Raw genomic sequence first — 15637 nt, 5'->3', positions numbered from 1 at the left:
ATTGTTTGTGCATTGCCAGTCATTTTGGAGCCCACTGTATATAATGTATACTGTATCCTTCACTATCTATTCTTTACTATCTATTGCATCTTAGCCGCTCTGTCACTGCTCATCCATATATTTTATATTCTCATCCCATTCCTTTACTAGATTGTGTATATTAGGTTTTGTTGTGGAATTTGTTAGATATTAAGTTAGTTGTGAAATGGTTAGATATTACCTGTTAGATACTGCTGTCAGATCTAGAAGCAGAAGCATTTTGCTACACTCACAATAACATCTGCTAACCATGTGTATGTGACCAATACAATTTTATTGTATTTTATTTTTAACATGTGTGAAATGCTTGATAATGTACGTGATATCAACAAAAAGGTATATTGTCTGTTTAAAAAAAAATATTGACTGGTTTTCATCAAGCTGCAAACTCAAGAAAAAGCTTCAAACTGTAACCAGTGTCTACAACCTGGTTCAGGTTCTTAGTCAATCTATCATGCTAGTTACCAACAGCACAGGAATGAAATCATCAACATGTATTTATCACATCTACTCTATTCTAATGCTGCAGAAATGTGCTTTAAAGCAGTATCCAAATCCATTGGATGTAGTGATCACAATACAGTAGCCATATCTAGGGAAACCAAAGTTCCAAAGGCTGGGCCTAATTTAGTGTTAACGAGGTCAGACAATACGTTTTGTAGGGATTTATGCTGTTGATGTAAAGAATATTTATCGGTCTGTATGTAATGAGGAGCAACCAGACACTGCAACTGGCACATTTATGACATTGCTTATTTCAGTTACTAATAAGCACGCACCCATTAAGAACATGACTGTAAAAACCCATGTATTGATGAGGAATGTTTTATGGTTGAGCAGTATGAGGCAAAAGGTATGGCAAATAAGTCTGGCAGCCCAACTGACTGGCAAACGCACTGCACATTGAGAAATCATGTGACTAAACTGAACAAAAAGAAGAAACTATACTACGAAACAAAGACAAATGATATAAAGAATGATAGTAAAAAGCTTTGAAGCACCTTAAAAAAAATGAACAAAAAGAAACTCAGCACCATCATTCATTGAATCAGATGGCTTATTCCTCACAAAACCCACAGATATTACCAACTAGTTTCATTTGTTTTTCAAACTTAGGCATGACATGCCAGCAGCTAACACTACACATCCAAGTAGAACTGATCAAATTATGAAAGACAAGCATTGTCATTTTCAATACTGTAAAGTGAGTGTGAAAGAGGTGAAAAATAGTATTGTTGTCTGTCAACAATGACAAGGGTCTGACAATTTGGATGGAAAATTACTGAGGATAATAGCAGATGATATTGCCACTCCTATTTGCCATATCTTCAATCTAATCTTAAGTTTGACATGATACAATACTATTTTACTGTAAACAAATTGATATCATTCATAGTGAAGAACATTCAACAAGCACGGCACTTACACAAATGACTGATGATTGGCTGAGAGAAACTGATGATGAAAAGATTGTGGGGGCTGTTTGGTTAGACTGTAGTGCAGCTTTTGACATTATCGATCAGTCTGCTGATGGAAAAACATATGTGTTATGGCTTTATACCCCCTGCTATATTGTGGATAAAGAGTTACCTGTCTAACAGAACACAGAGGGTGTTATTTAATGGAAGCCTCTCCAACATAATCCAGGTAGAATCAGGAATTTCCCAGGGCAGCTGTCTTGGCCTGTTACTCTTTTCAATCTTTACTAATGACATACCACTGGCTTTGAGTAAAGCCAATGTTTCTATGTGTGCAGATGACTCACCACTACACGCCAGCTACTACAGCGGTGAAATCACTGCAACACTTAAAGAGCTGCAGTTAGTTTCAGAATGGGTGTAAAGGAATAAGTTAGTCCTGAATATTTCAAAAACTAAAAATGTACACTGAAATGTGCACTGTTCAGTCGTGTGGTCAGGTGCCACAAAGAGGGAGCTCTGAAAATTACAAGTGGCTCAGAACAGAGAAAGCATGGCTGGCCCTGAAATGTACACGAAGAGCTGGCGGCATTAACAATATGCATGTACATCTCTTATGGCTCAAAGTGGAGGAGAGTTTGACTTCATCACTACTTGTCTTTGTAAGAAGTGTTGACATGCTGAATACACCGAGGTGTCTGTTTAACCTACTAGCACACAGCTTGGACACCCAGCAGTAGGACGGCGTCAGAGACGTTTTACGTCCTCCGAACCAACTGTGTTATTTTGTTTGCTTTTTTGCAACTTATTTTCTTACTTATCTTGTACATAATGTTGCTGCTATCATCTTTTATGACCGAAAATAACTTCAGAATAGCGATTACTCACCACGAACTGGTAGAAGCTTTTTCCTTTAACGAGTCTGACGTGAAGGATATACTGCTTTCCCGGGAACAGGCCCAAATCCCTGTCATTTGCATGATGAGAAGACACAGAAAAAGGGGGCGGAGGTCGGGCTCCCTTCTGAGAATTCGTAGCAGAGTGAGTAAAACCCCACTGCCATCCGTATTATTGGCTAACATGCAATCATTGGAAAATAAAATCGATGACAAGATTAAAGATTAAACTACCAACGGGACATTAAAAACTGTAATATCTTATGTTTTACCGAGTCGTGGCTAAACGACGAAATGAACAACACACAGCTGGTGGTTTAACACTGTATCGGTAGGATAGAACAGCAGCCTCTGGTAAGAGAAGGGGTGTGGGTCTATGTATATTTGTAAACAGCTGGTGCACAATATCTAAGGAAGTCTAAAGGTTTTGCTCACCTGAGGTAGAGTATCTCATGGTAAGCTGTAGACCACACTATCTACCTTGAGTTTTCATCTGTATCGTAGCTGTCTACATACCACCACAGACCGATGCTGCCACTAAAACTCACTCAATGAGCTCTATTCCACCATAAGCAAACAGGAAAAAGCTCATCCAGAGGCGGCACTCCTAGTGGCCGGGGACTTTAATGCAGGGAAACTTCAATCCGTTTTACTTCATTTATGTATGTTAAATGTGCAACCAGAGGGAAAATAACTCTGTACCACGTTTACTCCACACACAGAGACGCGTACAAAGCTCTCCGTCGCCCTCCATTTAGCAAATCTGACCATAATTCTACCCTCCTGATTCCTGCTTACAAGTAAATTAAAAACACTCCCTGTGTGTGTGTGTGTGTGTGTGTGTGTGTGTGTGTGTGTGTGTGTGTGTGTGTGTGTATATATATATATATATATATATATACACACACAAGGGAGTGTGTTATATATTAAGGGGAGGATAGAGGGATAGAGATATAGAGAGAGGGGTTAAGGGGAGGATAGAGAGGAGAGAAGGATATATATATATATGTGTGTGTATATATATATACACTGCTCAAAAAAATTAAGGGAACACTTAAACAACACAATGTAACTCCAAGTCAATCACACTTCTGTGAAATCAAACTGTCCACTTAGGAAGCAACACTGATTGACAATAAATTTCACATGCTGTTGTGCAAATGGAATAGACAACAGGTGGAAATTATAGGCAATTAGCAAGACACCCCCAATAAAGGAGTGGTTCTGCAGGTGGTAACCACAGACCACTTCTCAGTTCCTATGCTTCCTGGCTGATGTTTTTGTCACTTTTGAATGCTGGCGGTGCTTTCACTCTAGTGGTAGCATGAGACGGAGTCTACAACCCACACAAGTGGCTCAGGTAGTGCAGCTCATCCAGGATGGCACATCAATGCAAGCTGTGGCAAGAAGGTTTGCTGTGTCTGTCAGCTTAGTATCCAGAGCATGGGGCGCTACCAGGAGACAGGCCAGTACATCAGGAGACGTGGAGGAGGCCGTAGGAGTGCAACAACCCAGCAGCAGGACCGCTACCTCCACCTTTGTGCAAGGAGGAGCAGGAGGAGCACTGCCAGAGCCCTGCAAAATGACCTCCAGCAGGGCACAAATGTGAATGTGTCTGCTCAAACGGTCAGAAACAGACTCCATGAGGGTGGTATGAGGGCCCGACGTCCACAGGTGGGGGTTGAACACCAAGATTGGCAAATTCGCCACTGGCGCCCTGTGCTCTTCACAGATGAAAGCAGGTTCACACTGAGCACATGTGAGAGACATGACAGTCTGGAGACGCCGTGGAGAACGTTCTGCTGCCTGCAACATCCTCCAGCATGACCGGTTTGGCGGTGGGTCAGTCATGGTGTGGGGTGGCATTCTTTGGGGGGCCGCACAGCCCTCCATGTGCTCGCCAGAGGTAGCCTGACTGCCATTAGGTACCGAGATGAGATCCTCAGACCCCTTGTGAGACCATATGCTGGTGCGGTTGGCCCTGGATTCCTCCTAATGCAAGACAATGCTAGACCTCATGTGGCTGGAGTGTGTCAGCAGTTCCTGCAAGAGGAAGGCATTGATGCTATGGACTGGCCCGCCCATTCCCCAGACCTGAATCCAATTGAGCACATCTCGGACATCATGTCTCGCTCCATCCACCAACGCCACGTTGCACCACAGACTGTCCAGGAGCTGGCGGATGCTTTAGTCCAGGTCTGGGAGGAGATCCCTCAGGAGACCATCCGCCACCTCATCAGGAGCATGCCCAGGCGTTGTAGGGAGGTCATACAGGCACGTGGAGGCCACACACAGTACTGAGCCTCATTTTGACTTGTTTTAAGGACATTACATCAAAGTTGGATCAGCCTGTAGTGTGGTTTTCCACTTTAATTTTGAGTGTGACTCCAAATCCAGACCTCCATGGATTGATACATTTGATTTCCATTGATAATTTTTGTGTGATTTTGTTGTCAGCACATTCAACTATGTAAAGAAAAACGTATTTAATAAGAATATTTAATTCATTCAGATCTAGGATGTGTTATTTTAGTGTTCCCTTAATTTTTTTGAGCAGTGTGTATATATATATATATATATATATATATATATGTGTGTATATGTGTGTGTGTCAGCAGCAGATTAGCTCCACATTACAAACCCAGTCAATGGGAGAGGATAAATTAGCCAGCTGAAATACTGCTGTCAGCCTCTACCAGACCAGTACACAACTAACTACCCAACACTGGAAACTGCCTACAGTAGTTAGCCAAGCCTCAAGTCCAAGTAGAGCTAGTTTCCAGACAGGGGGAAAAGGGGGTCAGTACTATGTATGGAGGGAGGGGGCTAGAGAGGGGTGCGTAGCTGTTAGAGGACATAGAGGGATATAGATAGAGAGGGGGGTAAGGGGAGGATAGAGAGGAGAGGGAGATATGGATAGAGTGATGGAGAGGGGGTTGAGGGGAGGATAGAGAGGAGAGAAGGATAGAGAGATATGGATAGAGTCATGGAGAGAGGGGTTAAGGGGAGGATAGAGAGGAGAGGAAGATATGGATAGAGTGATGGAGAGAGGGGGTAAGGGGAGGATAGAGAGGAGAGAGAGATATGGATAGAATGATGGAGAGAGAGAGGTAAGGGGAGGATAGAGAGGAGAGAGAGATATGGATAGAGTGATGGAGAGAGGGGGTAAGGGGAGGATAGACAGGAGAGAGAGATATGGATAGAATGATGGAGAGAGAGAGGTAAGGGGAGGATAGAGAGGAGAGAGAGATGGATAGAGTGATGGAGAGAGGGGGTAAGGGGAGGATAGAGAGGAGAGAGAGATATGGATAGAGTGATGGAGAGAGGGGGTAAGGGGAGGATAGAGAGGATAGAGAGATATGGATATGGATCCCCATCCTCTCCTCTCCTTCCCTCCCAGTCCTCTTCTCTCCTTCCCTCCTCTCCCCTCCGCTCCCAGTCCTCTCCTTCCCTCCCTTCCCCATCCTCTCCTCTCCTCTCCTCTCCTCTCCTCTCCCCCTCCCTCCCTCCCTCCCTCCCTCCCTCCCTCCCTCCCTCCCTCCTCTCCTTCCCTGCCAGTCCTCTCCTCTCCTTCCCTCCCCTCCCAGTCCTCTCCTTCCCTCCCCTCTTAGTCCTCTCCCTCTGCTCGCAGTTCCCTCCTTCTCTCCCCTCCCAGTACTCCCCTCCCCTCCCAGTCCTCTCCTTCCCTCCCTGTCTTCTCCTTCCCTCCCCTTCTAGTTCCCTCCTTCCCCTCCCTCTCCTCTCCTTCCCCCAGTCCTCTCTTTCCCTTCCCTCCCAGTCCTCTCCTTCCCTCCCTCCCCTTCCAGTCCTCTCCTTCCCTTCCCTCCCCTTCCAGTCCTCTCCTTCCCTTCCCTCCTAGTCCTCTCCTTCCCTTCCCTCCTAGTCCTCTCCTTCCCTCCACTCGCAGTTCCCTCCTCTCTCCTCCCAGTCTTCTCCTTCCCTCCTGGGTGACTAGACTGGTTAATATTTGATTCGGCTGTAATATGAAGGTGATGGCTCACACACAAAGCACAGCTACAGGGGTCACAAAGGAGGGCCATATTATAACATGGAATCTATTATTTCTCCTGGTTGTTGTGACAGACAGACACACATAAATATAACTGCCATTCCCTTAATGTTCCACACAAGGTGAGAATGACCTGATGGAAAATGAGGATGGCTATGTGTGTGTGTGTGTGTGTGTGTGTGTGTGTGTGTGTGTGTGTGTGTGTGTGTGTGTGTGTGTGTGTGTGTGTGTGTGTGTGTGTGTGTGTGTGTGTGTGTGTGTGTGTGTGTGTGTGTGTGTGTTGCAAGAAAGGGGTGCTCTCTGCCAATAATACAATTTCCTGAGCCAAATCATTGCTTCCATGTCTTCTGTCTCTGTCGGGTGATCTCACTCACACACACACACACACACACACACACACACACACACACACACACACTCACTCACTCACTCACTCACTCACTCACTCACTCACTCACTCACTCACTCACTCACTCACTCACTCACTCACTCACTCACACACACACACAGGTGTGTCTGCACCTAGTTTCTGTTGCTTCCATGACATTCATGTGATGAGCTGTCATGGGTTTCAGTGACTCGGGTATTGGCTCCCATTAAGACAAATACACTCATACACTGCCATCTGAAAACACACTGCCATCTGAAAACACACTGCCATCTGAAAACACACTGCCATCCTTAACTACTGAAACACCATCACACAAGACCTTAACTACTGAAACACCAACACACAAGACCTTAACTACTGAAACACCATCACACAAGACCTTAACTACTGAAACACCATCACACAAGACCTTAACTACTGAAACACCATCACACAAGACCTTAACTACTGAAACACCAACACACAAGACCTTAACTACTGAAACACCATCACACAAGACCTTAACTACTGAAACACCAACACACAAGACCTTAACTACTGAAACACCATCACACAAGACCTTAACTACTGAAACACCATCACACAAGACCTTAACTACTGAAACACCAACACACAAGACCTTAACTACTGAAACACCAACACACAAGACCTTAACTACTGAAACACCATCACACAAGACCTTAACTACTGAAACACCATCACACAAGACCTTGACTACTGAAACACCATCACACAAGACCTTAACTACTGAAACACCAACACATGACAAACAACAACTCTAATTCTCAGTTCTCTGACACAGTCTGTGTGTGTGTTATTCCTCTCCTTCACAGATCAGATGATTGAGTGAGGCTACACTGCAGTTGCTATGGTATCACAGCAACAGGTTCCGTGTACACAGATGCTCTTTGCCGCTTGGAGCCGCAGCATAGGCCTAATGCAGGGTAAGAGTCCCACAACACCGCCCACACACACACACACACACACACACACACACACACACACACACACACACACACACACACACGTAGGCATACTCACACTGTCAATATGTGTACAGACACTTGAATCGTGCACACATACAATCGTTCACATACACACACACACTCATTCACCTACAGAAACAATGAAGTGTAGTCCCGTGCACATCATGTCAGTATCCGTCAGCAGACAGTCACAGTAGATGTTGTATGGAGCTATGCAGACTAACTGCTCACAGTCCTCTGTTTCATTTCTCCTCAACACATCATCTGTGTGTGTTTCTTGTGGGGCCGGGCGATATATTCAAGAAATTCCATTAATTCAAGGTTGTTTTAGCACGATGTTCCAAATGCCTGTATTGCAACAACGGAGGTTTTTATTTGTTTGTTTTTATGAGCGTTTTGTCTCTTTTTGGTTTCTTCTCCTTCATTCCTTCTGTGCTGTGTGCACTGTGCCCGCTCCCCCTGCCACTCACAACAATAACAATGAGAGATAACTTCTTCCTCTCTGACAACAAGCACTTTAAATTCGCTATTTGCATTTGAGGATTGGTCCAACAGAATGGGTCAAATACTTTGAAATGATTTGACTGTAATAGACGAGAAATTAACCTTTACAATGATACCCTTTATAAACTCAGCAAGAAAAGAACCGTCTCATTTTCAGGACCCTGTCTTTCAAAGATAATTCGTAAAAATCCACAGATCTCTATTGTAAAGGGTTTAAACATTGTTTCCCATGCTTGTTCAATGAACCAGAAACAATTACTGAACATGCACCTGTGGAACGGTCGTTAAGACAATAACAGCTTACAGATGGTAGGCAATTAAGGTCACAGTTATGAAAACTTAGGACACTAAAGAGGCCTTTCTACTGTCTTCACACCAGATACTGACTGTTACTTTTGATTTTGACCCCCACTTTGTTCAGGGACACATTATTCCATTTCTGTTAGTCACATGTCTGTGGAACTTGTTCAGTTTATGTCGCAGTTGCTGAGTCTTGTTATGTTCATACTAATATTTACACATGTTAAGTTTGTTGAAAATAAACGCAGTTGACAGTGAGTGGACGTTTCTTTTTTTGCTGAGTTTATGTCTCAACTCCCAAAACGTAGAACAGAGCAGATCCTACTAATTTGAGAGTATTAATGGCATTGATTGTGGAAAATGTATGCTCAGTTTCTGACGGGCGCGGCATTGCGAATCAATATACCGCTAGCAGACTGTTATACTAGCTGTCTAGTCTGTGTTTTATAATACCACGTACCTCTAGCAGACTGTTATACTAGCTGTCTAGTCTGTGTTTTATAATACCACGTACCTCTAGCAGACTGTTATACTAGCTGTCTAGTCTGTGTTTTATAATACCACGTACCTCTAGCAGACTGTTATACTAGCTGTCTAGTCTGTGTTTTATAATACCACGTACCTCTAGCAGACTGTTACACTAGCTGTCTAGTCTGTGTTTTATAATACCACGTACCTCTAGCAGACTGTTACACTAGCTGTCTAGTCTGTGTTTTATAATACCACGTACCTCTAGCAGACTGTTATACTAGCTGTCTAGTCTGTGTTTTATAATACCACGTACCTCTAGCAGACTGTTACACTAGCTGTCTAGTCTGTGTTTTATAATACCACGTACCTCTAGCAGACTGTTACACTAGCTGTCTAGTCTGTGTTTTATAATACCACGTACCTCTAGCAGACTGTTATACTAGCTGTCTAGTCTGTGTTTTATAATACCACGTACCTCTAGCAGACTGTTATACTAGGTGTCTAGTCTGTGTTTTATAATACCACGTACCTCTAGCAGACTGTTATACTAGCTGTCTAGTCTGTGTTTTATAATACCACGTACCTCTAGCAGACTGTTATACTAGCTGTCTAGTCTGTGTTTTGTAATACCACGTACCTCTAGCAGACTGTTATACTAGCTGTCTAGTCTGTGTTTTATAATACCACGTACCTCTAGCAGACTGTTATACTAGCTGTCTAGTCTGTGTTTTATAATACCACGTACCTCTAGCAGACTGTTATACTAGCTGTCTAGTCTGTGTTTTATAATACCACGTACCACTAGCAGCATTTTAGCCACAGACTGTTATGTGCCAGCTGACTAATCAGTATTCTATAAATGTGCAACGAGAATAAAACTATGCATTTATATCGATAATTATCAACTCATTCTCATTCTGAGAAGTAAGCATCTTCTTATCAACACCTAAACAAGGTGAACAGGCTGTTGTTCAAACAGGTGGGGATGGACAGGAGGGTCTATTCATAACAGCTCAACTGTTCTACCTTGTTAGCAAGCAAATAGATCCAAGTCGGCTAGACTTTAAATATCAAGATTAGTTGGCTACTCGCGAAATCTTAACGCTACAGCATACAATGACATTCTCAACGATTCTCTGCTTCCAACTTTGTGGCAACAGTTTGGGGAAGGCCCTTTCCTGTTTCAGCATGACAATGCCCCCATGCACAAATTGAGGTCCATACAGAAATGGTTTGTCAAGATAGATGTGGAAGACCTTGACTGGCCTGCACGGAGCCCTGACCTAAACCCAATCGAACACCTTTGGGATGAATTGGAACGCAGACTGCGAGCCAGGCCTAATCGCCCAACATCAGTACCCAACCTCACTAATGCTCTTGTGACTGAATGGAAGCAAGTCCCCGCGGCAATGTTCCAACATCTAGTGGAAAGCCTTCCCAGAAGAGTGAAGTCTGAATAGAAGCAAAGGTGGGACCATGAAATTGGAATGAGATGTTCGATGAGCAGGTGTCCACATACTTTTGGTCATGTAGTGCATACCATGAATCACCCATAAGTTTGAAAAAAAAAATAGCGAGATGATTTTTAGGCTCCCCCCTACATAGAGAAAAATAATAATGAGGGGGAGATGTGTCCACGCCAGCGGAGAACAGCTAACAGAACGTGATGAAAGTTGAACTTATTTAGTAAATTGTTTCCAAGGTGATGAAAGCCTTGTATCTAAGGCTCTCATATTCTAAGTAGGCGTGAAGAACTCTCATATCACCAAATATTAACTACAACACTTTAGGGTTGGCAGCTTATAGCTTTGTTTGTTTGTTTTGGTCAACACTCAAGAGTTTCCTATTTATTCAGTTCCCAAACACCGGCTGTCTATGAAACACCTAAATCATCTCTAACATAAGAAAACTAAGACATTTTGGTAACACTTTACTTAAACTTTTTAAATACATATATGAGGCTTTATAATACATTTGAATCAGGATTGTATTAATGTTATGTCTCTATGTGTATCAATATTTCTAAAAAGAAAACAAGCTTCTACAAATGAAAATATAAGTTTCCTCCCTTTGTAAAATGTAGGGTTTCCTCCGTCTGGTTTTATGCTCATGGTGTGAGTCCAGATGCTTTACTCCAGCCCTGCCCAGACACATTTATCATCAGCCTATAACCACAATACACTGCAGCAGACAGACCAGGGGACTCTCCTCTTCTCCTCTCTGTCCGTCCTCGCCCTCCTCTCATCTCCCTTCCCCTTTCTCTCTCTCCTCCTCTCTTTTTCCTACCCTTCTCCTCTACTTCTCCTACCCTTCTCCTCTCTCTTTTTCCCTCTCCTCCTCTCTCTTTTTCCCTCTCCTCCTCTCTCTTTTTCCCTCTCCTCCTCTCTTTTTTCCTCTCCTCCTCTCTCTTTTTCCCTCTCCTCTTTCTTTTTCCCTCTCCTCCTCTCTTTTTCCCTCTCCTCCTCTCTTTTTCCCTCTCCTCCTCTTTTTTTCCCTCTCCTCTCTCTTTTTCCCTCTCCTCCTCTCTTTTTCCCTCTCCTCCTCTCTTTTCCCTCTCCTCCTCTTTTTTTCCCTCTCCTCTTTCTTTTTCCCTCTCCTCTTTCTTTTTCCCTCTCCTCCTCTCTTTTTCCCTCTCCTCCTCTCTTTTTCCCCCTCCTCCTCTCTTTTTCATTCCTCTCCTCACATTCCCCCTCTCCTCCTCTCTTTCTCCCTCTCCTTCTCTCTTTGTCCCTCTCCTCCTCACTTTCTCCCTCTCCTCCTCTCTTTGTCCCTCTCTTCTCCTTCTCCTCTCTCTTTTCCCTTCTCCTCCTCTCTCTTTCCCCTACCCCCTCCCCTCCTCTCTTTCTACCACCTCACTCCTCCCTTCTCTTTCTACTACCTCACTCCTCCTCACTCATTCTCCTCCTCTCAATCTCCTCCTCACTCATTCTCCCTCTCCTCCTCACTCACTCTCCCTCTCCTCCTCACTCATTATCCTCCTCTCATTCTCCTCCTCACTCATTCTCCCTCTCCTCCTCACTCATTCTCCCTCTCCTCCTCACTCATCCTCCCTCTCATTCTACCTCTCCTCGCTCATTCTCCCTCTCCTCCTCTCTTATTCTCCTCCTCACTCATTCTCCCTCTCCTCCTCTCTTATTCTCCTCCTCACTCATTCTCCCTCTCCTCCTCTCTTATTCTCCTCCTCGCTCATTCTCCCTCTCCTCCTCTCTTATTCTCCTCCTCACTCATTCGCCCTCTCCTCCTCATTCTCATTCTCCCCTCTCCTCCTCACTCATTCTCCCTCTCCTCCTCACTCATTCTCCCTCTCCTCCTCACTCATTCTCCCGCTCCTCCTCACTCATTCTTCCGCTCCTCCTCACTCATTCTCCCTCTCCTCCTCCATCATTATCCTCCTCACTCATTCTCTTCTTTACTCATTCTCCTCCTCACTCATTCTCCCTCTCCTCCTCTCTTATTCTCCCTCTCCTCCTCACTCATTCTCCTCCTCACTCATCCTCCCTCTCATTCTACCTCTCCTCGCTCATTCTCCCTCTCCTCCTCTCTTATTCTCCTCCTCACTCATTCTCCCTCTCCTCCTCTCTTATTCTCCTCCTCGCTCATTCTCCCTCTCCTCCTCTCTTATTCTCCTCCTCACTCATTCTCCCTCTCCTCCTCACTCATTCTCCCTCTCCTCCTCACTCATTCTCCCTCTCCTCCTCACTCATTCTCCCTCTCCTCCTCTCTTATTCTCCTCCTCACTCATTCTCCCTCTCCTCCTCACTCATTCTCCCTCTCCTCCTCACTCATTCTCCCTCTCCTCCTCACTCATTCTCCCGCTCCTCCTCACTCATTCTCCCTCTCCTCCTCACTCATTCTCCCTCTCCTCCTCACTCATTCTCCCTCTCCTCCTCACTCATTCTCCCTCTCCTCCTCTCTTATTCTCCTCCTCACTCATTCGCCCTCTCCTCCTCACTCATTCTCCCTCTCCTCCTCACTCATTCTCCCGCTCCTCCTCACTCATTCTCCCGCTCCTCCTCACTCATTCTCCCTCTCCTCCACCATCATTATCCTCCTCACTCATCTCCTCCTCACTCATTCTCCCGCTCCTCCTCACTCATTCTCCCTCTCCTCCTCCATCATTATCCTCCTCACTCCTCTCCTCCTCGCTCATTCTCCCTCTCCTCTCCTCCTCTCTCATTCTCCCTCTCCTCTCCTCCACGCTCATTCTCCCTGTCCTCTCATTCTCCCTCTCCTCCCCTCTCATTCTTCCTCTCCTCGCTCTGCAACCCCTGTGTACCATGTAGAACAAGCAGGACTATACCAAAACCAGCTAGAACCACCAGGACTGAACTATACCAAAACCAGCTAGAACCAACACGACTGGACTAGACCAAAACCAGCTAAAACCACAGGACTGGACAAAACCAAAACCAGCTAGAACCAACAGGACTGGACAAAACCAACACCAACTAGAACCAACAGGACTGGACAAAACCAAAACCAGCTAGAACCAACAGGACTGAACGAGACCAAAACCAGCGAGAACCAACAGGACTGGACGAGACCAAAACCAGCTAGAACCACAGGACTGGACAAAACCAAAACCAGCTAGAACCAACAGGACTGGACAAAACCAAAACCAGCTAGAACCAACAGGACTGGACAAAACCAAAACCAGCTAGAACCAACAGGACTGGACAAAACCAACACCAACTAGAACCAACAGGACTGGACAAAACCAAAACCAGCTAGAACCAACAGGACTGAACGAGACCAAAACCAGCGAGAACCAACAGGACTGGACGAGACCAAAACCAGCTAGAACCACAGGACTGGACAAAACCAAAACCAGCTAGAACCAACAGGACTGGACAAAACCAAAACCAGCTAGAACCAACAGGACTGGGCTAGACCAAAACCAGCGAGAACCAACAGGACTGGACAAAACCAAAACCAGCTAGAACCAACAGGACTGGACAAAACCAAAACCAGCTAGAACCAACAGGACTGGACGAGACCAAATCCAGCTAGAACCAACAGGACTGGACTAGACCAAAACCAGCGAGAACCAACAGGACTGGACAAAACCAAAACCAGCTAGAACCAACAGGACTGGACAAAACCAAAACCAGCTAGAACCAACAGGACTGGACTAGACCAAAACCAGCTAGAACCAACAGGACTGGACAAAACCAAAACCAGCTAGAACCAACAGGACTGGACTAGACCAAAACCAACTAGAACCAACAGGACTGGACAAAACCAAAACCAGCTAGAACCAACAGGACTGGACTAGACCAAAACCAGCTAGAACCAACAGGACTGGACAAAACCAAAACCAGCTAGAACCAACAGGACTGGACAAAACCAACACCAGCTAGAACCAACAGGACTGGACAAAACCAAAACCAGCTAGAACCAACAGGACTGGACTAGACCAAAACCAGCTAGAACCAACAGGACTGGACTAGACCAAAACCAGCTAGAACCAACAGGACTGAGTACAACAACCCAAATGCTAGGTCTGTTGTGATACCAGAATCTCAATATTTCCATGGCAAAAATGAAAACACGAAGCCGCCCAAACTCTTTGGTTCTTTAAAATCCTGCTGTATGTAATACATTGTGTTATAGCTTGGAAAATAAATGCATGTGACTCTGGATGACAACATAATGAGTTATAGAAATACACCAGAACCGATAATAACTTCCTTAGAATCATAGGACTCTTCTGGTGTGTATCCACCAACCCCACACACACACACACACACACGTACGTACCAGGACTCTGCCGGTGAGTGTCTGTGCTGATATCATGACCCCGGCCCAGTCCTTAACGGAGGTCATCCAGCCCACCTCGCTGGCAGGGACCACTTCGTCCTTCTCATCAGGACCCTTAGCTGTACCGTCTGCTGCCTGACTGTTAGCAGGGTTATTGACCTTCTGGGCCTCCTGGAACAAAAGGGGGAGAGAGAGGTGGGGGGGTGAGAGACAGTGGGGGTGGAGAGGGAGAGGTGGGGTGGAGAACGAGAGAGAGGGGGGGTGGAGAGAGAGGGGGGGGGGTGGAGAGAGAGAGATAAAGACTACATTAACATTTTGTTGATCAAACAGATATTATTTCACATAGAAATATCATGTCAGTTGTTCTATATGTTATATTTATATCTGCAATATTCTACCAGATCATCTAGCACCATGTCCCTGAGAGGAGAGTGGGCTTGGAGGTACATGTACTGTCCAGCTCCATTAGGGTACTGTCCAGCTTCATTAGGTTTACTGTACTGTCCAGCTCCATTAGATGTACTGTCCAGCTCAATTAGGTGTACTGTCCAGCTCCATTAGGTGTACTGTACTGTACAGCTCCATTAGATGTACTGTCCAGCTCCATTAGATGTACTGTCCAGCTCCATTAGGTGTACTGTACTGTCCAGCTCCATTAGGTGTACTGTACTGTCCAGCTCCATTAGATGTACTGTCCAGCTCCATTATGTGTACATGTACTGTCCAGCTCCATTAGATGTACTGTACTGTCCAGCTCCATTAGATGTACTGTCCAGCTCCATTATGTGTACATGTACTGTCCAGCTCCATTAGATGTACTGTACTGTCCAGCTCCATTAGATGTACTGTACTGTCCAGCTCCA

The 15637-nt window shown here is 45.0% G+C and overlaps 1 protein-coding gene across 1 annotated transcript in view; it reads right to left on the bottom strand.

Moving 5' to 3' along the window:
- The window catches only part of LOC115119311 (calcium-activated potassium channel subunit alpha-1a-like), a 374301-nt gene that overhangs the window by 231040 nt on the left and 127624 nt on the right, over positions 1-15637 (bottom strand). Inside the window, exon 2 of the mRNA XM_065023097.1 lies at positions 14775-14945. Coding sequence (XP_064879169.1) covers positions 14775-14945 — 171 coding nt within the window. The remainder of the gene's footprint in view (positions 1-14774; positions 14946-15637) is intronic.

Source organism: Oncorhynchus nerka, linkage group LG10, assembly GCF_034236695.1.
Source record: "Oncorhynchus nerka isolate Pitt River linkage group LG10, Oner_Uvic_2.0, whole genome shotgun sequence".
Taxonomy (NCBI): domain Eukaryota; kingdom Metazoa; phylum Chordata; class Actinopteri; order Salmoniformes; family Salmonidae; genus Oncorhynchus; species Oncorhynchus nerka.
This window is presented reverse-complemented; position numbering and strand designations above follow the sequence as displayed.